The sequence below is a fragment of the Buceros rhinoceros genome, unplaced genomic scaffold (genome assembly GCF_000710305.1).
Source record: "Buceros rhinoceros silvestris isolate BGI_N320 unplaced genomic scaffold, ASM71030v1 scaffold6507, whole genome shotgun sequence".
Classification (NCBI taxonomy): domain Eukaryota; kingdom Metazoa; phylum Chordata; class Aves; order Bucerotiformes; family Bucerotidae; genus Buceros; species Buceros rhinoceros.
In genome coordinates, this window is record NW_010423871.1 from 14,891 (window position 1) to 40,978 (window position 26,088).

Here is a 26,088-nt window from a genome sequence, read left to right on the forward strand (position 1 = left end):
TGACAGAGTCCACTTAATCTCAGGTGCTCATGCACGCGTGTGTATGCATGCAAACACATGCACCTCCTCAGAAAAGGAAAGAAACCAGTAATTTGGCTCACAAAGGATGGTACAATTGCAAGATACATTAAGCAATGTCCTTCGGAAGTGAACAGACTAATGTCCCCCGTATCTTTCAGAGATTACACGGGGTGGTTTGATGTGCAGACAACACGCTTCTGTGATTATGTCTTAGAAGAGTAGTGAGTGAACTTGAATAGCTGCCAGAGCATGTCCACCCCCATCATGCCCTCTCCTGCCACTGACTTCAGAAATAAGTGGAATGAAACCTTGGTTTCCTGAGGCAAAAATCAAGCCTCAGAGGGAAGTAAAAAATCATTTCATGGGAGTGCCACAGCCCAAACAGCACCTCCTCTGGGGACATCAGCTGCTCTGCAAAGCATGAGAAGAGGATGCAGTATGCGAGGACTGTGAAAAGTTGAAGAAGTCTTCAACTCTTCCCTCTTCCCCCACCATACCAGTGTCCCCTACGATACCTCTGAACGCAGCCAGATGTAATCTTCTTTTCCTTTTCAGTGCTCCTTAGTGACACATCCAGGTTTTGCTTTATTCACCATGAAGGCCACAGTCCTTGCAACCTTCTTTGGTAAGTATAGTTGATGTGCTGCTATTAGTAATTTGTGGGTTTTCACTCTCCTGCCCTGGCTCACCTTTGGCCTTCATGGCTGATGAAGCTCTCACTGGCAGATGGAGGAAGCCTTGGCACAGCTTTCCAGAAACAGGCTACCCAAACTTCTTGACTTGGCATAGAAACAACATGAATCACTTGCAGAAATCTCTATGTACATGACACAACTGGGCCTGAAAAACGTCTGTAATGTAAAGATCCCCTCCAAAGAAAAATCAGCTGTTTCTTATGTTGAAGCCTCCCTTCCAAATTCTTCTCTGTGTTCTTGCTCTTTCCACAAACATGAAGGTGCCAAAGGAAAAAGGGAATAAATGCATCTTGCTTTCTTTTCTCTGGCAGTCAGACAGGATCTCGCTTTTTGAGAAAGTGAGGAGACTCCAGAATTTGCAGTTCGTCTTACGTGAACACTGGTTGATCAAGCATGATTTCTTATATACTTATATGTCTCCTTTGATGGAGATCCAGCCACCAGCTTGCCTAACAGTGCGGTATGACTTTAACTGTGGTATTTCCAGGCAATATTCCCTGTAGCTGGGATCCTCAAGCCTGGCAGGATAGCCATTCTTAGTTCAAATTCATAGCTGTCTATGTAGTTCTCTCTTTACTAAGAGTCCAGAGTACTTTATGCACATTAAATTATGCCCTAACATTGCATGTAGTTGGGATTTTGTGCTTTATTTTCCACTGGTCCTCTCCTTTTTTTTTTTTTTCTAACTACAGTTTTGCCTTGGTTACACAACTGCACCAGTGACAAAATGCCCCAATACTGCATCTATATACTGTCACCTCAGACACTGTGAGATTGATTTTTTTAGAGTTTTTTTTTTCTGAGCAAGTTCTGAGAGTGGTTAAGTCTCCAAATTCTCTGCAGTCAGTCTATGGGGAGAAGAGCATAAAAGAAAGAAATAAGACTATTGTTGCATAGTCTACTAAGACTGACTTAACAAATTATGAGAGGATTGGCCAACACATCGTAGAGAGGTTTAATTCCCTCTGAAAGCTCAGAGAAGGGAAGGGTGAATACGAAAGTCAAGATATTTGTAATGAAGTTCTTCATTACCCATAATAGAATGCTTATAAAATAAGCACAGAGAACGAAGAGTCATGCACCGAGCCAGTAAACCTAACAAGGTAAGCTACACGTGTACAACATTGCGACGTGTGTTCTGGCATAGCAGTAGCAGTGTATGCCTTTTCCACTATTACACTTTTCAAATCATTATTCTACTTACTGAAGAAAACCAGTGCCCTTGCTGGGGCAGGATAGTGGGATATGCCACACTAGTACCTCATATGATCTGTAATGCTGTCCAATATTCCATACCTGCTGGCGGCTGTGAGTGAAACGCCACAATCCATGATTAGAGGATAACCTCCCTGTTGGACTGTTAAGAAGGATCTTTTTTGAACTAACTTTCCACTTGCTTTACGCACAGATCATGTTGTTTCACTGACATCTCTATCACGCCAGTTACAAAGAGTTTCCACTGTTTGTGGAAAAACTGCAGCCTTTCACGGTTTTCTGGACCGCATGGGTTCAACGACATCTTTTGTCAGTGAGTTCGACAGCCGAATGGGAGAGCTGAACAGATGTTATCCCCTTCAGTAGACGCCACCTTGACTGTGAAGCTAACCAACAAGCAGAAACCTAGCTGTGGCTGAGAGTATTCTCGTTTCATTTTTCAACCCGTTGATTCAAACTGGGGCAATATCACACGCGGGAGCTTTGGTGACTGATACAGATGGTGCCCCTTTTCCCTGATAATATGTTTTCTTTGTTTCAGGTGTGTTTCTTATATGTACGTACGCCGCTAAGGAAGCCACAAAGAAGACAAAAAAGGCTAAGCTATGTAAGTGGTCTAAGTAGAATCCTTGGCTGCTTTACAACAGGCATGTCTGACACGTTAAAGTGTAAAGTGAGGTTATAGTATCGTTACTCTCACAACAGTCCGGTAGTCAATGGGGGCACCTCTTAACTAACAGATCCTTTCATTGAAATCAAATCCCTAAGTGTGTGGTACTGAATTTGTGTACTTCACTACTAAAATGTATCTTCACAGCACACAAGGATCTAAGCAGCACTAAGGTTTTCACAGTCAGAACGTGCCTAAACACAAAGTATAAGTAGCTGATCTGCATGAGAGGAGCGGTGCATATCCAGCGCACTGGGATGGATAACTCTCAGCTATACTGCTGTGAGAGTACACTCGTGTGAGAGAAATACAGCATTTCTGTCCACAGATTATTCTGTTCATTTAGCTGACAAACAACCCTGCTGCGAGTTTGCAAACACACACTTCAACCCCTTGGGTGACTACATTTCTTTCTCTCTACAGCAAAGTGTCATAACAGGTATTTCCTCCAAAGAAACAAATATTGAAGGTCAGAAATACTCTCAGGCTTCTTTATTCCATCCTTAGTTACAGCCACATTCCTCAGTATAGGGGTTATTATGCGTTATATTGTAGATGCAGAACATTTAGACATACCTTGTATCCCAAAAGCATTGATAGGAAGGAGTAAGAGGAAGGAATCCCTGACACTCAGTTACTAATTTTTTTCATGACAAGATCATTCAGCTATGAAAGCATTCAATCTGACTTTACCAAGATTTTGCACTCACAGATGTACCCCAGATCGATTGCGATGTCAAGGCTGGGAAGATAATCAACCCAGAATTCATTGCAAAATGCCCTCCCGGATGTCAAGATGTAAAATACCGTGTTTATGGCACAGACATTTATGCTTCCTTTTCCAGCGTGTGCAATGCTGCGATTCACAGGTGAGTGAGTTTAAATGAGCAAGGCACCCAGACAGAACTGTCAGTTAAATGCAGGGAGCTCTCGGCTTTCCAAACCCTTTGAAGTTCCCACTGCCTTGTAGGTTTGATTGCATTCTGCTGTACTAGTAGAGAACCTGCAAGAAAGACCATGAGTGATGCAATGGAGGCAGTCTTGTAAGTGCAGTCAGTCCTGCATTCCTGTTGAAATCTGTTGCGCCTGAAGACATTTCTCAGCCTTTGGAGAAGGGTCTGGAGATTTACAGACCTCTCATTCATGCATAGCAAATTATTATTATACTATTATCATTCAAGTGAAAGACAGGGATGGAGCTGCTGCTACTGATGAAGATTCAGAAAAAAAATAGGCATATCACCAGTGATGAAAACACGTAACTCTCACACTTCCGGGATTGGTTTTGATTGTCCAGATTTGAATTTAACTGTTGTTGACATCAAAGGCTGAGTAATGCACTTTCCTGCCACAGAAAAGAACACTGGACAAGAAAATTTATTAATACAAATTTTATAGCACGAATTTCGCTGAGATTTATTAACCATGCAAAAATGCTCATAAAATTTTAATCAAGAGTAACGGCACAACCTAAACACATCATAATCGTAGGTAAGATGCCTTCGGCTGAATACACAGTAAGAACTTACAAAGCCTGATTGACGACTTGACTTAATTCAGAGTTATTCAGTCTATGGCAGTGCTTCCAGTCCCGTGAAATAACTGGGATCTTGAGTCAAGTTGAACAGTTAAGGCCTTGGGACTTTATACCCTACCCCTGCACTGCAGCCCAGGGGCTGTGTGTGCACAGGGTGGCCACCAGCGGGTCAGCCCCCTGCTGGGGGGATGACTGCCCGGTGACTGACTTCCAAACGACACATTCAGATGCTCGTGCAGAATGGAAATTACTCGTCTCTGCATGCAGAGGTTGTGCCAAAGGGAGCGTGACTGCAGTTTCCCCTGCAGCTCAAATGCTGGCCGCCTGTATCATCGCAGAAAGAGTTCCAGTACTCCTCATTCGCCAGCTGGGTTTGGCTGTGTTAGCCTGGATGCTGCATCATCAGTGAATTTCATTTCCTTACAGTTATTTTACCAGCAGCTTCTTGCAAGCATCAGGAAAAGCTGCAGCGCTAATACATTCTTCACCTTGCTTTGCTGCCCATTACTTACTTTCCTGCACAGAGTCGTAACTGCCGGTCCTACCACCCCGCTAGAGTCACAGCTGCTTCCCGGTTTGCCTGCTTTCCTAATGACACCACAGCAGGTTGCATACACCGAAGGGTTTCGTTTATCTTGAGATACCATTCAACACACACCACACAAGGAACCTGCCAACCTTCGAGCAATATTGTCTTCAGTTTACCTCAGGCTGAGGTCAGAACCAGTTTTTTGCAGGTAACACATACTAGAACTCAAAGAAAAGGTTAATTTTTTACAAAAGAAGTCCAGTGAGTGGAAGGTTTGCCTCAAATCTGTATTTTTGTCACATGGTTGGCCCAAAACCTTGTCTGATACCTCTCCCTGTATCTTCAGTCATTCCATCAAGCTTGCAGGAATTTTAACGAAGGCAGTAGCTTGTTCTTGTGTGCAACTAGGTCAACCTTAAACACAGGACAAGTAGATCAGTGGGAAGAGCAAACACAACCAGACAGCACTTTGTAACAAACTGCTCTTCTCTTTGTGGAAGAAGCACAAATATTTCTTAGCAGCAGACTTAATACTAGCGCCACAGCTCCACTGCTGCCCCTGGTCTAAAGGTAAACGTAAACACTTCATCCCTTTTGCGTTGTTGAACAGTTGCTACATTTTTGGGGGGAATTTCCATCTTCAGACATCATGTTTTCCCCTTGCAGTGGTATAATCGACAACACAGGCGGGAAGATCCTTGTCCAGAAAGTTGCTGGCCACTCTGGTTACCGTGGGAGCTTCTCCAATGGGGTCCGGTCCCTGTCACTGCCACGCTGGAGGGAGTCCTTCCTCGTGTCAGGTACGGTGGTGGAGCATTGGAGCTGCCTGCCCTTCCTGGCTGCTCCTCGCTGCCTGAGCAGATGGGCAGCAATGGGTGGCGGGCTAAGCAGCCTTCTCATTTTAAAGACCTGCTCAGTCACGGCAGGCTCACCCCACCGAGCTTTAGCATCAGGAATGCATTTGAGTCAATTTTTAGTCTGGGCTTCCTATATAATGTGCCCACAAAGAGACGTACACCCTGCCAGCAGCATGCTCAGTTCAGCCCAGCGTGGGTCTGAGCCCGCTGTGGACCGTGACAGGCAGTCTGGATTGACTTTCTGAGGGCACCATGACTCCTGCTAGTGATGTATAAAGCTCAAGCCTCAGTACTGACAGGGAGCTCTTCGTGTTGCAATTGCTCTCCATCCTGGTAAGCAGCGCTGCTAAGGGAACTAAAGGGCCTTTCGGCTGTTCGAAGCATCGTCAGCCTGCACCTGAATTTGCATCTTCTGAAGAGACGAGACTTCTGTAACCCATCTCAAGTCACTATAGCCATATGGTATTTACCCAAATCCTGTATTAAGCAATTCCAAATTATGGATTCTCCCCACTTCTGTTAGCCGAATAGTTTTGATATCTACTCAGTGCCACTTCATTTAATATTCATTCCTTTTTTCTCCCCATAGTATATAGGAAGGCTCACTTGCATTCACTGACAAAATTAACAAAATTCCATTTAATTTGATCCCCTTTACACCAGCTTCAGATTATCTTAAACCTACTTGCACTCATTCTACCTGTATGAAAAGCAGGTCTAATTTACATTGCTTCATGTACAGTTTCTGGATCTAAGTTCTTGCTGCACCCATACAGTGAAGTTTAGGACAGGTACAACTAATCAATATTGATTAACTATATCATTCTTGGAAAAATCAACACCTCGAGCAACAGAACAGCCACTGAAAATAAAGAAATGGTCTTTTCATGGGAAAATTTGTGTACAGCAAAGGAGGTGACCAAAAAAGAACTGTTGTCTGGACTTTGCATTAATGTATTTGAATGCACTTCTCACAGCATTTTGCCAAGGGTACACCACATTATAAGAAGGATTTATTTTGGATGAGTAGGAATTTCCTGGAGTAGCTGAATTGCTACTTGTACTTGTTGTTGTTTTTTTCCCCAGCAAACAGTGCATTGTAATTCTGGTACATAAACGGGAAATCAGATTGTTTTACCTAGAAGCTGCTCAGTTGTTATCCTGTAAAACTGCTGATTTATACTAACAAATTTTTATTCTTAACTAATGAGACACTATAAAAGAAGATAAAAGGAAGTTACACGTACATGTAAGAGGAGATGATGAGAAATCTGAGCACGTGTAGGCATTGTGAGATTTGTCCCTCCTGCACTTAATTTTACAAATGCTGAGTGCTCTCACGGATGTTGGTGGAACTACTTAGTTTACAAAACGGCTCAAACACAAACATAACATATCATATAACATGCACCATTTTTCATATATAAATAGGAAGAAAACTCTCACTATACCTACAGAAAATGGGGGAATTTTAGGATTTTAGAGAGAAATTTAGAAGATTAAAACCCCAGGATGGCTGTGCTATTCATTTCAGCAGCCTGAGGCTGAACACAGACAGAGCTCACTCTCAAAAAGAGATGAGCTGCGTTTTCTTCTTTACAACTACGAGTCATAAAGAGACAGAGCCGCACAAAGCATTCCCCAGTAAAAATACAAAGTCACCTAAGGCATTAATTTCAGGACAGCTTTAGAGAGAGAACTGAGCCCCCTATTCTCCAGCCTAACTCCCTTTCAGCAGACCAGACCCCTACGCGGTACTGTAGCCTGGAAACATGCCAATGGTTTATTCCTGATTAGGATATTGTCACCAAGAGTTTGTGATGATTAAATTGTGAATGAATATCTGAACAAAAGAATACAGAAGAGGAATCCTCGGGGGACCCACGTGATGAAGTGGCGTGATTTAGGGGCAGCTGGGGAGCAAGTTTGTCCTGTGGGATTCAAGCAGCCAGCACACCAGGAGGTATGCAAATGCGCTGGTATTCGCTTTAGAGCACCGGAATGCCTCGGCACTCAGCTGAATGACTCCATTCACTTTAATGGGACTTTTGCAGCTGGTGGAGTAAGAAAATAGAGTTCTAAACCTCTGGGTTTGCTAGTCACAACTAAGCACGAGAGGGTGAGCGGCCAGCACCCCAGAGTTTGTACCTCAACGACCAGAAGTTGAGGTTTTCAGTCCACATGTAAACCCATTTTTAAGTACGTTAAGCAAACTCCAACACAGATGTCACTTTTTCCAGACGCTCAAAAAGACATATTACCATTGCTCCGGAAAGCACTGCCACATCCAGGTCAGGCCGGCCTCAGACTGCCTCCTGGCCACATTTGGGACGCGAGTTGCAGTTGATGAAAAGCCCATGAAGAGTCCAAGAGCAGCCACCCTGCCCATGTTACGTAGTTTATTTGCACAGCAGCAGGCTTCAGGTTTGCATTAGAAATCAGATTAGCACAGAAGTAGTCTAAATTAAGATCAGATTACTACGCTATTGCTGCATCCATGTACCTACCAGTCACACCTGACAACTCTGCCCGTGTGGGCGATAAAGAAATGCGTTTGGAAATCATCTGCAATCCCATAACTTTTCCATCTTTCTACCAAATTGGCAGAAGTGCTCCCTAGCCCCGCTTGGCTCCTGCCCATTTCAAAAGGCTAAACTATAGCAGTTGCTCTGTCACCCAGTGACCCTCACCCAGAGGAGGAGGGGGATTAGGAAAAGGAGACCCACGGGTTGAAATGAAAACAGCCAAACTAATACCACTATAAAGTATAGAAAGTTATACTCAACCCAGTGAACGTACAGTGGCCACAATCAATGGGAGCGCAATCCTCCGGAGAAGAAGAAGGAAGAGGAACAGGGTCAGGAGCCCAAGCAGGAGGCTCCCCTCTCCACCACAAGCTTCCCCCTTTATAATGAGCCTGACATTTGTGGTCTGGGCTACCCCTGTGAGCCAACTCAGCCCAGCTGCCCGGGCTCACTCCAAACTGCCAACGGCTTGCAGACCATGACTAGTCTATGATTCTGTCCCAGTGAAACCAGGACAGCTCCTAATCCCAGTTTTAGCCCGGGGGTGAAGTGGGTGTAAAGACATGCTGCCCTTCATTTAGGCCAGCTTCTCCGAGAGACAAGGTGGCAAGAAGGAAGCTCTTCCCAGCTTGTCCTTGCATGCTACCTTGCCAGCTCTGGTCTTCAGCAGTGGACTTGACTTGACTCCACTTGACTTCAGTGGAGCTGCTCTCAGCTTCTCTCACTGTTAATGTGAAATGGAATCGCTCCTTACATCAATGCCTCTTTAGTAACTCAAGCTGATTTCATCTAGGGTTTTTTAATGACATCTGAAATTTTGGAGAGGAGTAAAACAAAGGAGATAGTGACATGAAAGGGAACAATGGACAATGTCTCTCTAGCTCCATGGCTATCCATGTACATAAAGGACCTTTTTCTCTAGCATATACCCTACTTTTTCTGCCATTATGGGGGAAACAGCCCCCAGTTTCCCAGAGTGGCTCCGTCTGTAGCAGCTAATTTTGTTCAGTGCTTTTAGTCTCTGGATTAATCACTCAGATTGACAACTGACATCCTCTCAGTGCCATATACACCTTATTAAGGAATACACCAAGGTAATAAAGGAAAGCAAACCTTGCATCACCATCATGACTCAGGTTTTGAGGAGGTGGAGTAAGGTCTCACCTGAGGTGGTCCACATGCATGATACTGCACAGCATCTTGTAGACACTTGCCAGGGTCTGGAAGTTGTACATCCATCAAATTCTAGAGGCCAGAGCAGTCTCCCCTGCACTGGGCTTCCCTGCAACACCTTTCATTCAGTGATAAACGTGAATATAAAAACTGGCCCAAGAGATGGAATTGCATGGCCACCTGTACCAATAGAGACAGCATCTGTCACGGCACTAAAAAGAGCTGTGGTTTAAAGCTCAACTGGGAAATGTGCCTCATTATTTTAAGACAGGGCCCTCATTTTACACTTAAGTATAGGTACCATATATTCCCATACACAAGCACAACCTTTTCTCACTGTTATTACTGCAAAAGACTGTTGCCAGAAATGGCAACTTGCAAGAGTGAGGTCAGAGAAGAATGCAGTGTGCATGATGCAACAAATCCCACACCAGACATGCTTTCTAACTCAACTGCATAGCTGGGCACTGGAAAAAGCCGCCCAGGGAAGCTGTGGGTTTAATTACAGTTTAACTACAGGTTTTACAGATGTCCTTCAGGAATGGTCCCCTTGTGCTTAATACCATTTGAGAGCAAAGGAAGGATCTCTTCAAATCCTTCCCAGGACTGTGTTTGTTTTCATGGTTTCTAATTTCTGTTTTTACGATGCTGGATTTAGGCATTGGTATTTTTAATGGTATGGCTCTGAGATTCTGCCATCAGATGAAAGAATGTTTGAGGAAAATGAGTTGGGTGGTAAAGAAGTGGGGTCTGAAAGCATATGTTAGATGAGAATTTTATTGTACGAAAACTTAGAATATTTTGTGATGCTTTCTAATGTTTGGGGTTTTTTGTAGAGGGCAAGCCAAGAAAAGGTGTGACATATCCATCAACTCTTGAATATTCTTCTCCAAGAAGTACAGCTGTTAAATCAGGTAAATAATTGTGACTGACTTTCCCTTATATCCAATTACAACTATCTGTTGTAGCTTCTCAGTTGTGTAATACAAAGATAAAATTATTTAAAGCCATAAGCTCATGCATCCCTTAGTATGTCATCCACATCTCTCATGGTGTTTTTTGTGTTAAGCATTTGGAAATTATCCCAGTCGCTTTCTATTTTTCAGTCATACCATGTTTCACAGACTTCTGTTTCCAAGTAGTTTCCTTCTTGCTTTTAATCTGTTAGCCAGTATGATGTACTGACTATACGAAAGCATTTGAGGTGTTACATGTATGGAAGTGGGCAGCAGCATCAAGTCACATCCACATCATGCAAGCAAAATACCAGAAGCCAGTTCCTGCAGCAAACCAAAGATGCGAGCGGCTTCCTTCATTTTATTCTTGAATCAAGCTGTGTGAATGGAAAAGGAGCCTAGCAACAAAGACTGCGCACTCATGCAGAGAAAACCCAGGATGATGAAAGGAGCAAATAATAACTGTTACATCAAACCCAGTGCTCAAGGACGCCACTGTCTTGCTTTGCCCGGTCCTGTCCCACAGGTAGCAAAGAGATCTGAGGGTCACAAACCATCTTCCCTGAGCCCCGCTCGGCCCCGTCAGCTCTCCTCAGCCCTGCCACCTCAGCCCAGGCATCTCAGTTGTACTGTGTTAGAAAAGAGCTTATTCTTAAGATAAAAATCTCTGCAATATGCTGCTGAGGCCACCTTACAGCAGAGGACTTCCTACTTCTTTTTTAATTTTAAAAACGCAAACTTCTTCTGATTTAAATTACAGAGACCACATTTTTCACTTGAATACTTAACCCATTTTCTGTAGGTCCCTTGAGGATTACTTTCACTTACTGCCCGATTAGAAAAAAATTCTGCTTTATACCTGATCAGCTTTCAGACATGCAATTTTGGTCCTCATCCCTGGGACACCAGAGATTCATAGTGCCTGTTGTTTCTTTAAATGCTGCTCATGGTTACGGTGCTTCCCCAATGCTGTGCACAGCAACAACAACCCTTCCAAAGTCGTAACTATTCACAGTGGTAAAAACAATCAAAATATGTTGTTTAAAAAAGAAATACAAATTCTTAGGCAACCTGGAATAATTTCTCAAATAGGTCAATGCTGCCAAAATAGCTAGAGAAGATTAAAAAAGTGGAAGATCAAAATCCTCCAGTCCTGATTCAGACATAAAAGCAGAGGCAGATTCTTTTACAGGGTAGGAGGATTCTTTTGCAGGTAAATGAACTGTGATAAATTTTCCAAGCACTTTGATGATTTGGGGTCTTAGAGGAAAAAAAGGACTAACAAAATCTCGCTTTTCCTTCTAAGCCAGTCCGTGGCATTCAGGATTTGGCCCCATGGTGATCTGGCAATGTCAGGCAAGAGAAAACATCTGAACGTGAATTAGTGACTGAAATATTGTGTGTTAGCTGGTATTCCTCAAACACCCTACACACGCTGTGACCCTGATGCTCAGGACACTCTGCTAGTCAGAGGAAAAATCAACAATGTGGTGCATTAATCTAATGAGTATTGGCTTATTAGTAGTAAAACCCCATATTTATGGCTTCAGAAAATCTATTGACCTTAGCAGGAGCTTTTGGGCAGTAAAAATGCCTAAATTTGGCACCAAAGTATGGGGTAACTACCCTCTAGAGGCACCCAGACATCACTTTTTCTCTCTTGGTGCAAAAGCTCTGGTTAGAATGACTGACCTACCTAATACCAGGTGATGGGATGCCTTCCTCTGAAGACTGATAATCTCTAAACAGGAGACTTAAAATTATTTTCTGCCAAAGTTGCCTTTCCTAATGTGCTTAATTTTGTTTTAGAACCTAAAAAGCAAGAGCAAGACCTAAAAGCTATGAAGAGTGCAGATACCACTAACACATCAGAAAAAGTGTTGGACCAAGGTACGGGTTGGGGACCTTGGTTTTCTCTTACAGTATCCATCTCAGTCTAAACTGCCTGCAGATACAGGAATCATGCTGACACTGGTAACACATACAGCTTTACCTTTCCCATCCAATCTCCTCTCTACAGCCTCTTTCCAACCAAACCAACTCCATTACGTGAGCACCTGCAATAGTGCTTGAAGATCATGTGCCAATTCAGAGAAGAGATGGTTTAATTTCTGCCTGTACTTCGGGCAAGTTCAGGTGCCATGAACTTCAGAAACCTGCATTATGGTTTTCAGCAATTTCCTACGTAGGGCACATGCCCTGCAAACCCTTTGAAGACAGGGAGGGAGATGGGCAGCCCTGGGAATGGCAAGCCTCGAGAGCTCTCTTTTGTTAAAGGCTCCACCAGTAGCCCAGCAAACATGCATCAAGGCAACATCTTTCCTTTGCTCTTACTATGTTGCTTCCTTGGGTTCTCTGCTAACACTGTTCGCTCCGAGCTGCCCTGCAGCCAGAGTATAAAGCTGGCCAACACGCCTGCTGCCCACTCCAGCAACACCAGATAGCAGGGAAAGACTCACTGTGCCCTCTGTCCTCTTTCTTTTGGCGCAGCAGCTTGGAGCAGGGCACTGTTCAGCCCAAAAAGAGCCATTCATACTGATTTTTATAGCTGAGTTGTTTTAGTTTCCTTCTGAGTTCTCTTTCAGCATTATCCCATTAAAACTGTCTGAGATCTGAGTTTTTCACTGGCTAGCATTAGGTGGTGATTAATCTACCAGAGAGTTTCATGATGATGATTTCCAAAAGGAGAACACCCAGCAATAAAATACAAGCTCGTGATGTGCCGCACTGAATAGATGGCACACCATTCCCCTTCAGTGTACACAGTGTGTCACACCATCCCCTGGGCTGTGGGCAGGGAGGAGAGGAACAAGACTGATGTGAACATAGATAGATGGAAAAGATAACAGAGAAGCATATTTTTGGAGATGATGTCTTGAAAGAACTGTAAGCATGTTAACAATTTCTTACAAGGATATTTAGGATGCAAATTTGCAACTAGAATTGTCCCCATTCTCTCAAGAGATGATACATTTTAAAAGTAGTAGTGACTGTGAGGTCAGTCAAAGTTTGATGAAGTCAGCAGCTCTCAGGTGGTGCTCTCCCACACACCCCTCAGCCGAAGCCCTAATACTCCCTGCTCTGGCATTGATTCACTCCCCGAATCACCATGACCTAAAAGTCGTCTTTCTGCCAGAGGTATTTCAGTGCTGTGGTGGGCAACACATATTTTATTCTGGTCTATGACTCGGAATGGCCAACTTTTATTACCCATTGTCAGTTGATTTCCATTTATACGGTCTAACTGCTTAATTACACTGAGAAAAGATGATGGAAAATAGAAACTGCAACTGGCTGGTTGAACGATTCCAAAGGTCTGAGACATCTGTCAGGTTGATAGATGTTCCTGGCCAACGCAGAAAAGCGTAGGAGAAACACAAAGGCTGCAGCAGGCAGTTGTCAGTAGCCTCTGGAGAGCAGAGTAATACTGTGGCAGACAGGTACCTACTCTACACATCCACAGGGCGGTGAAGGCACTAATGGCTCCACAGATGAGGGTGCTTGTAGACATTCCAAGGAGAACGTCAGTCTCTGGGTTGCCTTATACAGTATGTGCTATTAATGACACTTGAATGCATGTCACACATTCTGCTGAAGTGATCACGTTCAATGTTTCTACAGGGGACACAGTCCACCAAGAATATCAGACACCTATGGCGCCATCGCCAGCAACACAAATGGCCACCACAACCCCAGCCCCAATGACCACGATGATGGATCCTTCCACCACAATGCCAAAGCCAACCGCAACACCTGCAACAACCAGAACCACAACAGTTGCAGCTGCAGCCAAGACCAGACCTGGACTGCACAGGGTCAGAGATACCGGTCAGTAGCACGGATGCTTGCACTGCTTTCCTCCTGACCTACAGCTTTTCTAAAATTTAACAAACACGGCATGCGGCTGAATATACCATGATTTAGTGGATCACAAATTCAGTAATTCAATGCAGAAATATTGGGAGCAGATAAAAAAATTAGTTCCAGCAGAAGGGCTGGAGTTAGAGTTGTGCCTTCGAGATACATACGAAATTAGTGTGTCTCACATCAACACAAATGCATAGATTTTCTGAGATGACAGTTCACCTGCACTAAAACCATGGCTAGTCTTTATCTTTGTATATAATACACTGTCATATAAGCCGATTCCTGTGGGAGTAAGCTCTCCATCCCCAAATGCTGTCATGATTTTCAGGCATAGGAGTCAACAAATAGTTCTTTGATTCCTGTGTCTGGCCTGAGAGTTCAACACAGAGGTCGACTTAATTTAGAATTAATTTTGTGATAATTTTCAATAAATTAAAGTTGTAATAAATCTTTTTTAACAGCTTTTGGATTTTAGAGATTAAAACACTCTGGAGGAATTCTCATATTATTTTTGTACACCTGGTTTTCCTTAATCTTTCCTTCTCCTTTTATTCTTATTCATTAACATTGGGGTTTTTGGTTCAATAATTGAAAATTTACATCTCTTGTTTTTAGGTTCTAGCAGTGTCCACCCAGCATACTCATCTGTGGTAGCAGCAGCATCAAGTAAGTATGGTGAAGTAAGTATGCCACAGGGCATGCAGTACAGTGTATTTGAAAGCAGCAATGATTCAATCACCTTTCAAGCCTCAATAAACTCAATGACTGAATCCAAGTCTGGATTTAAGCTGAAAAATAGATGCTTGGCCTGAACATCAGAGATGCTGATCGCCCACAGTTCTGGGGAAGCCTTTCTAGAGAACATCTGCACATTTCAACCTTGATAAATGCTGGGTTTTGCAACACTTGAGACAAAGCTTGTGCTGTTTGAGTCACGTTTTCCTACTGCTTCCTTCTGTCTTACTGTCTCAAAGAGAGACTTGATCCAGTTGTAAGATACATGACGCAGAGGGCTGCACAGTCATCTAAACTTAGGACCCAGAGCTCTGAAACGGCAATTTATGTTAAACTAACGCTCGCCCAAAACCCTCCGGCTGCGGCGCTGAGCCTGGTATAACTGTGGTGTTATTCCTGGCATACCACTCATTTTATTGACAGCAGAGTGACAGCTGCCCAGAGCTCTTCATCCTGGTCCAGAAGCCCGCTCACCTTCCAGCCCACAGCCTGCAACGCAAGCGGTTAGAGGTGTTTCCCCACACAACGTGTAACTGCTTCGCTGTGCGGTCAGGTGAAGGAGAGTGTTTTCAACTGTTTGCAGGTTCCTGGGCATGGGGATATGAATGCTTTTGAGAGAAAGGGAGCTGGGCCGTCATCAGGTTTTACGCTCTGTTGCTATTTGAGTGTGATGAGCTTAGCTTTGCTCTCACACACGTAACTGCAGCCACCCCTGCCGCCAAGTAATTCAGAGCCAAGCACACAGCAGGGCAGGTATCTTGGAGCAATTCAGATCTTGAGGGAAAGCACCATTAAGTCAAATAGAGCTGCAAGAATGAGAGCAGGGGCTGGAGGGGTTAGTATTACTGAGTCAAGTGAGCAGGTATGTGTAATGGCAGGACTTACAGAGGGGCCAACACAATTCAAAGTGGTTTAAAATCAGTGGGAAACTCCATCGTTCAGTACTTAATGTGCCTGTAAACGTGGTCCTGCTTGTTGCTTTCTTTTCTATTTCCTATTCCCACAGGTTGAGCACAGATGAGGCCATTATTGTCTTTACTAGCAATTAGGAAGCCCTGTTTGAGGGTCAGTTAGTGAGAGATGCGTGTTGAGGGTAAAGTTCTGGCAATGCTGAAATCAGTGGGAACGTTGTATTTGTCTTTAACAAGACCAAACCTTTAGTCAAAAAATGGAAAAAAAAATTTAAAAAGCACTCACTTTTTCAAGTGTTTCAGTGGCCACTTCATTGCAATTTGGATCCACCTTTCTTCACATTCTTCACTAAAATTCTAAACATAAATTAACTCCCAAAAGATTCAAGCGATCAGACTCAGGGAGAGGTTGTTGTAAGGAGTGGTGGAGACCTACTTCTGATTTCACACATTTCATTTCTAGGACCATGTCCAGCATGACTGTACTCAGTCCTGATCTCTTCTTGATTCTAAAAGAGAACTGTCTAAGAAAAAAAAATACAGAATGTACAAACTAGAGTTTGGAAGCCATGACCACACAGAAAGCAGTTTGCTGGTTTTCCCTGTCTGAGGAGCCTTTAGGACTCGCTCTTATAATTCTGGTCAGAGTTTCCGATGATGCTATTGGCCTTAACCAGAGTTTGGCTTGACTGGACAGAATCAAATGTTCTCCTGTCCATCTTGGCTCACAGGGACTCACGTACCTACCTCTCACAGGGCACTGGTAGCTTGTCTGCAAAAGATGCCTCAAAAACAGCCTCAAAGCAGAGCACAGGCAGAACGAGCATGGTTGTGCCTGCTCTTAGCTCCGGCTCCATTTCCAGGCACTGGTACTGACAAAAGTTCACAGGGGCAAAAGAAAAGCTGGATTTGCAGATTAGAGCACTAGACCAGGGGCAAAACTCCTCCAGCTCTTGCTGTTCTTTACCTTTTACCTTCTGTTTGTGAAAAATACTGAAACAGGAAAGATCTGAGATTGTGCTCCAGCACAGGACCCATGCTGCTTGATGCAGCAAACCACTGATGCGACTAGCGTGACATTTGACAGCTTATTTCTATCTGTCCTGCTAATAAATGCAGCATTTCACTAGTGCAGTATGCGGCAAAGGACAGTCCTGAGGGGGAAGCATCAGTGGCAGCAGGCTTTGGAAGTGGATACAAACACTCTCCTGCTCCGGGCACAACTCTAAGTTCAGCCACACTCTGGTACAATAACGACTTCTGCCTCTTTCCAACCAAGAACTCTCCCAGGGTCCACAAACTCACTTGCATTCTCCCGTCCCAGCTCTTCAAGCAATTCTTTCTTGCGCATCTGCTTGGACCCTAGATGAGGATTGGGAAAAATCCAGTGCTTCTGTGAACGCTGCAATCATAAGTCATGTCACGATCCTCAGTGCCACGCTGAGGCACTGAGCTGGCAACCAAACATAAGTCAGCGAGTGCCTGGGCATCCTCAGCAAGGCGCCGCCCTGCACTCTGTGCCCAGCTCGGTTCAACGGTTGCATCTCTTCTCAGACAGGGACTCAGAGCTGGACACTGCCTATCACTGTGCACTATGCTGCCTTCATTCCCAGCTGCGAAGTCCTATCGTAGCAAAAACCCAGACAAACAAACAAACAAAAAAAAGAAGACTGGGGAGCCAACAGTAGTGCAGTGCAAATGCTAGAGAAAGGGTTGAAAAGCTCTTCTCCAGCAGCGCCAGACCACCAGGGCTCTGACCTGCAAGAAGCCCTGGGTAAATGCTCCACCCCGGCACTAGGGAGAACAGCTGGCATTATTTTTTGGATGCTGCCTTCCCCCCCAGCTTAACCCTGACTACTTAACCCAAAGATGCTGACCAAGCTGCAGAAGGGCAGGCTTGTTTTGTGCATGGAATAGCTGCTTGCCTTCTCAAACCAGTTACCACCATTTGCAAGGCCCATTCCAAACCGCATTTCTCTCTGTTGTTCACATTCTGTACCGCCTCCGTACCTCCCTGCTCACTAAGGGACTTAGTCCCAGCCACAGCTTCTCTATTCCACTGCTTTAATTTCTAACCCACTTCTTGAGATTCACCAGTTTGTTGCAGACTTCCAGTCCTGACTCAGTCTCCAGCTTGCTCAGAGCTCTGCTTTAACGAACACACGTTCACATGCCACAGGCTCGGTGGCATGTCAGTTTTGAAGGAAGAACAAGCCTTGCAGATTACAGAAGCACAATTCCAGCCTTTCACCCCCTACCACCACTGTTTGCCCCAGCCAGCAAAAGCACGGCAGAAACCAGCTTACTGAAAGGACGGTGCTAACGTGCCTGTGGGAGGTACGGCAAGAGGGAACAGCCCCAAAGCCCAGCACGGTCAAAAGGCGCACAGAGAGAAATCCACATGCCCTCCATGGAGGGTAGGGTTAATTCCTTTCAGAAGTGGCATAAGATACTTTCGATACTGAGATAACCTCTTTCTTACCCTCTTGTACTCTGTTCCTACTGACCTTGTAAAGAGCATTATATACACATTTGGACTCGGCTGTGGCAAACCCGAAACAAGGCAAGCTCTCAGGCTCAGAGTTAACATTCTTCCTTGGCATGTACCTATTTCCCAGGTGGAAAGCATGTCCTGTACAACCCCACACAACACTGCTGCACAGACAGACTTCTCCCTCCATGGCCTGGGCTAGCTGTGGTCCAGCTGGAGCCAGAGCTACAGGCTTAGAGAGTTTAAAAGCCTTGTGAATTTTGGCTGATGAGCATGTTATTTCCTTAAACAGGATCTCTTTGGCATCTGGATTTTACAAGGTCTCTCAGGACAGCTCCTAGAAATCCTGTCAAAGAGCTTCCAGTGGCCTGTAAAGGTTCACATTTGGGTCAAACACGAGCTATGTGCTGCCACCTAATTTTGCGATATCAAGTTCCCAAGGAGAAGCAACTCCTGTTTTCTGAGGCAACCATTCAAAACGGTCTCATTTAAGACACCTTATTGACAAAAATATCTCATGGGCCCCTGTCCAGTGTTCACAGGAGTCAGCTAGAACATTCCCACCGATTTCAGCAGGCTTTGGAGTTAATCTTTCTGGGAAAACTAATGAATAAAGGCTTGTTAGAGGGTAAGTTTGTGAAGAAGTTTCTCAAGAATAATTAATGAAATGAAAGGCATGATTAAAGATGAGGTTTTCATCTGCAAATGCTTTGAGCCTTTAGTATTTTTGAACAATGGGAATTCAATAACCCAATCACCTTTTAAAAAGCCTTTTGTGTAGACAGTGGTGAAGACATTTCAGACACATAAATTCTCCCACATTGTTTTTGTCATTGTCTCATTATTTACAGTCTGCCTGCTTGCTTGGATCCACCCCGTCTCTGCAGAAAGGGTAGTATCTGGTCTGGGGTGTTGTTTTTGGCTTTGGGGCTTTTTTTAACCTTCCTCACACAACCAGCACAATTGGATGGCACTGAAATAGAAATAGATAACCAGTATGAGGCGAGAAGAACAGGTACAAAGGAAACCAAACCACAGCAGCAACCGCAAACATTTTAAATGCTGATGAGACATCTGTGCAAGTAATATCGATAACTAAAGGGAAGGTTATCTAGGCTAATCTATATTATAAGGAAAATCAGAACAAGGAAATCTTTTTTTGAGCAGGTTCACAATGTATAATTAACATGTGAGAAAATATATTAATGAAAACTCTCTAGACGTGAACCATTAACTCTGACAGCTGTAAAATGAGACTCTGAAAAAGCCAGGTAGCCTAAACCAGAAACGGTATAAATTACTCTCCTGCATTTTGATGTCTACTTAGGACAGCTTCAGGCTGCACAAGGAAGAGGACAGAATACAGGTATGTCTTAAATTAATAGTGTCTAGTAGATTTCTCTTGCTAGAACACTAGAGGACCTTGTGTTTGTGTTCCCTCTACTAACCAATGTATTTTCAAAGCCTTCAGGGGCACCTCCACCTCCACCTCTGCAAGTAACAGGAATATTTTACGACCCAATACAGGTAAAAAGGCATTACAATCCCTTCTCAAATTCCTCCCCGTAGCTATTTCTACTACTCACATCTACCGAGTCATGCAATAACATACTGTTTTTCACTCCTAACCACACTCGTAGCAGGATGCAGTCTGAGCAGGTATCACACTGGTTATTGCACAACAGTGTAACTTCTAGGAGAAAAACTGAACAGAAATAATTTAAGTCAATTTTCTCTCAAAATAGTATTCTAAACCCTTTTATAAATGTCTTTATAACATTTGCTGTTGCAAAATAAGAGGGGAACTTTGCGTCCGTATAAGTTTGGGGGACCTTGAGAGGAGACACATGTTTTTGGTTTCCAGACCCTGAACATGAGCAGCAGCTCAGAATCTACTAGGAGTTGTTCCAGTGCACCAGTGAACACCTGCACTGTACAGCACCTACAAACATTTAAACTCCTCTGCATTTGCCAACATCTTTCAGTTTCCGAATTTCCATAGTTTCCATCTTCCATTTGGTTAGAAAACATGTGCAGAAAGACCGTTTGGGGCCACCACATCCCTTGCGATCGTGTTTTTCTCTCCTCACCCACTGGTGTGTAACCTCTCACCTTTCTGTCGGATCACACAGGTATTCAGCACCAAGAGCCTGTCGCCACCTTCCAGAGGGCTGCCGGCTCTCCAGCCCACCTGGGTGAGCAAGATTGATAGTAGCCCCATCGGCAGGTGCCCTGCAAGGCCACTGACAACTTCCTGGGCTCTAAAGCAGAGTTTCTTAGAGATGGATATTTGTCCAGTGGTGGCAGCCAGAGCAAGATGAGGGTTGGGAGCCAGGGAGGCAGCAAGGCAGACAAGGCTGCCCCTCACTGACAAGGGCCGCGGACTCACACAGCCTCAACAAGAGCAGCAGGCTGGGTCCAGTGGTGGTACCCAGGGCCAGCCAACATCCCCGGCTGCCAGGCAAGTCCCCAGCAGTGAGACAGTGTCTACGTTTAGCCCATTTCAAAAGGCTAAACTATAGCAGTTGCTCTGTCACCCAGTGACCCTCACCCAGAGGAGGAGGGGGATTAGGAAAAGGAGACCCACGGGTTGAAATGAAAACAGCCAAACTAATACCACTATAAAGTATACAAAGTTATACTCAACCCAGTGAACGTACAGTGGCCACAATCAATGGGAGCGCAATACTCCATCCCATAACTTTTCCATCTTTCTACCAAATTGGCAGAAGTGCTCCCTAGCCCCGCTTGGCTCCTGCCCATTTCAAAAGGCTAAACTATAGCAGTTGCTCTGTCACCCAGTGACCCTCACCCAGAGGAGGAGGGGGATTAGGAAAAGGAGACCCACGGGTTGAAATGAAAACAGCCAAACTAATACCACTATAAAGTATAGAAAGTTATACTCAACCCAGTGAATGTACAGTGGCCACAATCAATGGGAGCGCAATCCTCCGGAGAAGAAGGAAGAAGAGGAACAGGGTCAGAAGCCCAAGCAGGAGGCTCCCCTCTCCACCACAAGCTTCCCCCTTTATAATGAGCCTGACATTTGTGGTCTGGGCTACCCCTGTGAGCCAACTCAGCCCAGCTGCCCGGGCTCACTCCAAACTGCTGATGGCCTGCAGACCATGACTGGTCTATGATTCTGTCCCAGTGAAACCAGGACAGCTCCTAATCCCAGTTTTAGCCCGGGGGTGAAGCGGGTGTAAAGACATGCCACCCTTCATTTAGGCCAGCTTCTCCGAGAGACAAGGTGGCAAGAAGGAAGCTCTTTCCAGCTTGTCCTTGCATGCTACCTTGCCAGCTCTGGTCTTCAGCAGATCTGTGTTGACTTCAGTGGAGCTGCTCATAAGAGAGATGTCCTAGTCGCCTAATCACCTTCATAGCCCTCTGCTGGACTCTCTTCAGTAGTTCCCTGTGTCTCTTGAACTGGGGAGCTCAGAACCAGACACAATACTCCAGATGAGGCCTCATTAGGGCAGAATAGAGGGAGAAGAGAACCTCCCTCAACCTGCTGGCCTCACTCTTCTTAATGCACCCCAAGATACCATTGGCCTTCTTGTCCACAAGGGCACATCGCCAGCTCACCATGAACTTGTCCATCAGGATGGCTCACAATGAACTTGTCCATCAGGACTCACAGCTGCTTTTCCACAGAGCTGCTTTCCAGCAGATCAACTCATAACCTGCACTGGTGAGTTGGTTTTTTCCTCTCCAGGTGCAGGACTCTACACTTGCCCTTGCCGAAATCCATTCGGTTCCCCCGTGCCCAACTCTCCAGCCTGTCCAGGTCTCACTGGATGGCAGCACAGCCTTCTGGCATATCAGCCACTCCCCACCGTTTTGTATCATCAGCAAACCTGAGAGTTCACTCCATCCCTTCATCCAGGTCATTGATGAATTTATTGAAGAAGACTGGACCCAGTACCGACCCTCAGGGAACACCGCTGACTACAGCCTCCAACTAGACTCTGTGCCACTGATACAACCCTCTGAGCTCTGTCATTCAGCCAGTTCTCAATCCGCTTCACTCATCTGCTCATCTAACCCACACTTGCTAAGCTTCCCAATGAGGATGTTATGGGAGACAGTGCCATAAGCCTTGCTGAAGTCAAGGTACACATCATACACTGCTCTCCCCTCACCTACCTGGCCAGTCACGCCTTCATAGAAGGCTATCAGATTGGCCAGGCATAATTTCCCCTTGGTGAATCCATGCTGACAACTCCCAATAACTTTCATTTCCTTCACATGCTTAGAGATGACTTCCGGAATAAGCTGTTCCATCACCCTTCCAGGGATGGAGGGGAGGCTGACTGGCCTGTAGTTTCCCGGGTCCTCCTTCTTGCTCTTTTTGAAGACTGGAGTGACACTGGCTTTCTTCCAGTCCTCAGACACCTCTTCTGTTCTCCATGAACTTTCAAAGATGATGGAGATTGGACTAGCAATAGCATCTGCCAGCTCCCTCAGCACTCGTGCACGCATCCCATCAGGACCCCTGGATTTGTGGGTGTCCAATTTGCCTAAATGAACTCTAAATTCTTCTTGACCAAAAGAAAGTCTTCCTTTCTCCACACTTCCTCTTTTACCTCCAGGGACAGGGACTCCTGAGGGCTGACCTTAGCAGTAAAGACTGAAGCAAAGAAGGCATTCAATAACTCTCTGTTCCCTCTTTATCCAAGACATCTACCTCATTCAGCAGCAGGCACAAGTTTTCCCTATTCTTCCTTCTGCTACTGATGTACTTGAAGAAGCTCTTCTTGTTGTCTTTGACATCCCTTGCCAGATTTAATTCCAAGTGGACCTTAGCCTTCCTTGTTGCATACCTGCACTCTCTGACAACATTTCTAATGTGGTCAGTCCCTTTTTCCACATTCTGTAAACTTCCTTCTTCCAACTGAGTTTTTCCAGAAGCTTCGTGCTCACCCATGCAAGTCTCCTAGGGATCCACCAATCCCGAGCTTGGAGCAAGTGATGCTTGAAAATTAACCAGCTTTTTTGGGCCCCCCTACCTTCAAGGGCCCTAACCCATGGGATTCTTTCTTCCAAGAAGAGACCAAAGATAGGTCTCCTGAAGTCCAAGGATATAACCCTGCTTATTGCCCTGCTCCTTCTTTGCATGATCCTGAACTCCACCATCTCATGGTCACTACAGCCGAGGCTGCCCATCACCTTCACTTCTGCAACCAGACCTTCTTTGTTTGTTAGTACCACATCTAGCAGCACACCTCTTCTCCACCAGCCGTGTCCAAAAGTTACCAACAATGCTCTGCAGGAACCTCGTGGTCTGTGCATGTCCTGCTGTGTAGATCAGGGCCTGTGATTGTGAGGCTACTTTCAGCTATCTGTAGAAGCTCTCATTGACTTCCTCTTCCTGATCAGGTGGCCTATATTAAACCCCACAACAGTGTCACCCGTGTTAGCCTGCTCCTTATTTCTCACCCATAAGTTCTCAAGACGTTCTTCACTCCCTGCCACCACCACCACCCCACCACCACCCCAGACGGAGCTCGATATGTTCCAGTTGCTCTGTCACATAAAGAGCAACTGCACCACCTCACCTTGCTAGCCTGCCTTTCCTAAAAAGAAGTGGCTGTCCACAACAGCATTCCAGTCGTACCATGTCTCGGTAACTGCAATTAGGTCATGGCCCTGCGACCACACACAGATATCCAGTTCTTCCTGTTTATTGCCCGTGCTGCACTCCAAGGAAGGATCCAAAAACAAAGACACTTCGGGGTTTATTTATGAAAGTAGCAATTTTGACGAAGTTTTCCATGCCCAATAGGCTGCAAGCAAAATACAGTCAACTTGTTTGGTTTTGGATAGGCTGAGGGGGTAGAGGAATCTGTAGATGAGACCTACTTGCAGATTTTCCACGGAAAACAATCTAAGCCAAGCAAAAGTATACTGAAGTCAGTATACTTGCCCCAGTATCAATGCAATTTAGAGGAACAAGACCAAAACAGATCTAAAGAGGCATATTTAAAATCATAAAAAAGATGAGTGCTCAGGAGGCAGTGACACAAGGCTCCTAAATACAGCTTGAAATGTGTGCATACTGGTTTCCAGGCTCACTGATTTCCTTAGCTCCTAGTTGTTGATAATTCACTGTATGAATGGACCTTTCAAAACTGAGTCAGAACTTTGTACTCTCCATCATTCCATTATTTCTGGTAATAATTTTTCTTCTCTTTGATGTGTTGTTCTCTTTCATATGCGAAAGCAATGGAAACAGACTCATGGAAATCTGGACTGAGCCTTTTTGACACAGGTAAATTTTTAAAGTATCCTGTAACTAGTCTGGGAATAATTGTTTTCCATCACACATGGGAAAAGCTAAATCTGTTCATCAGGCCCATGACACTACTGATAACAATCTCATTTTAAGGAGTAATTACTGTGTTTAACATGATAAAAGAGGTATGTCATTTACATCTTAGTAGTTAAAATTGTTCCATGTTTGCACCAGTCTCGACTTCCAGCCTAAAGCAGAACAGATGAGCTCTTGAAGGAATCTAAAATCCACTTATAAATGAAAAGGTATTTCGGGAATGTCACAGATGGGATTGCAGTCTAGAGCTGCAATCAGTGAAAAAGTCAACAGATTATTCTGGTGTCAATGCACATAGGAAGAACATTCAGATAAGAAAAGGGGGGTTTAAGCTGAGCGTAAAGAATGACGAGCATTATTGAAAATTTCTGACACTTTAGCCTTAAAAAATAGCAACTCTTTCATAATTCCTGGTGAGTGAGGGGCAAAAACCCCCTACATTTGTAGCAGACTCAATTAGCAACAAGACCAAGACTTGCACAACCCTTAATCAGCAGCAGTTACCAACTGCAGGCGCTGCGTGTTCAGTATTGAAGGGGTGCCCTCCCTCAGGGACATCCAAAGCTGACTACACAGTTCGTGACAGAGTATTCTCTCTCTGACGAGGGGCTGAACCATCCAGTATAAGATGTCTTCTCCATCCCTGTTTGTGTTGCTGCAGAGAGCTGTGCTGGTGGCCCTTGTAAAGACCGCTCCCTTGAACACCCCGCTTATTTCAAAGCTGAGGCATGACTAATCCTTTCACTGACTGTAACGAGCAGCATGGCCCACATGCATTAGCTTGCAAATCCAGTGTCAGCGGCGGTGGCTGTTGAGTCAAAATTTGCATCATCCCAGACACGAACAGATCTCCCATCCCCAGCAGCGGCAGTCTGAGCCAGAGAGAGGAAGCATTTCTATCCACCATAGCTTAAGCCATCAATGTGCTTATTTAGAAAAAGCTACAGCACTGGAGCCATGGGCGCGGAGGGGGATTTCGAGGCAGAAAAGGACAGATTGCATTAAACGCAATGAGAGGCTGGACATGGGGGAAGGGATGTTGTATTAACAGTTTCTCAGCAACTGAGGGGCCTGCGTAGGCTAGTGTGATAAAGTCTGATTAATTCAGATTGTCACTTCAAAGGAACGGTTTCTGGCGTAGATGTAGTTACTGCTGTCTTCCTTAAATGAATGGGAAGTTTAATCAGCGTGGACAGCTGTGACAATCAGTGAAGGGAACTTTAATTAGCATGGAGTAGACTGCCCATGCAGAGAGTTGAAATTCCCATAGCAATAACAACATTAAATTGGACTGGCAGAACAGGGAGGCCCACAGAGACTGACCGCCTCCCCAGTTCGTTGGAGATTATTGGGTGGATGGCCTTGTTGTTACACTAAGTACAGCTGAGCACAGCCCACAACCTTCCAGAAGTGGCAATTGCATTTTGCAGATAACAATGAGAAGTGGCATTGCCCACACTTGGTTTTTCCATATCGACAAAGTTAACGTCGGCTGTATGGCTGGGCAAGGAGCACAGCGTTTAGGGGATGCAGGTAAATGCATGAGGCAGGTAACGATCAGTTAGCTTCCCTACA

At 44.8% G+C, this 26,088-nt stretch overlaps 1 protein-coding gene across 1 annotated transcript in view; it reads left to right on the forward strand.

Annotated features, from left to right (window-relative positions):
- Positions 1-615: 615 nt before the first annotated feature.
- Positions 616-26,088, forward strand: part of VIT (vitrin) — a 36,677-nt gene continuing 11,204 nt past the window's right edge. Inside the window, exons 1-12 of the mRNA XM_010140577.1 lie at positions 616-646; positions 2,473-2,538; positions 3,314-3,470; positions 5,334-5,467; positions 10,059-10,136; positions 11,988-12,068; positions 13,800-14,006; positions 14,661-14,711; positions 19,510-19,548; positions 19,647-19,709; positions 20,315-20,377; positions 24,406-24,453. Coding sequence (XP_010138879.1) covers positions 616-646; positions 2,473-2,538; positions 3,314-3,470; positions 5,334-5,467; positions 10,059-10,136; positions 11,988-12,068; positions 13,800-14,006; positions 14,661-14,711; positions 19,510-19,548; positions 19,647-19,709; positions 20,315-20,377; positions 24,406-24,453 — 1,018 coding nt within the window. The remainder of the gene's footprint in view (positions 647-2,472; positions 2,539-3,313; positions 3,471-5,333; positions 5,468-10,058; positions 10,137-11,987; positions 12,069-13,799; positions 14,007-14,660; positions 14,712-19,509; positions 19,549-19,646; positions 19,710-20,314; positions 20,378-24,405; positions 24,454-26,088) is intronic.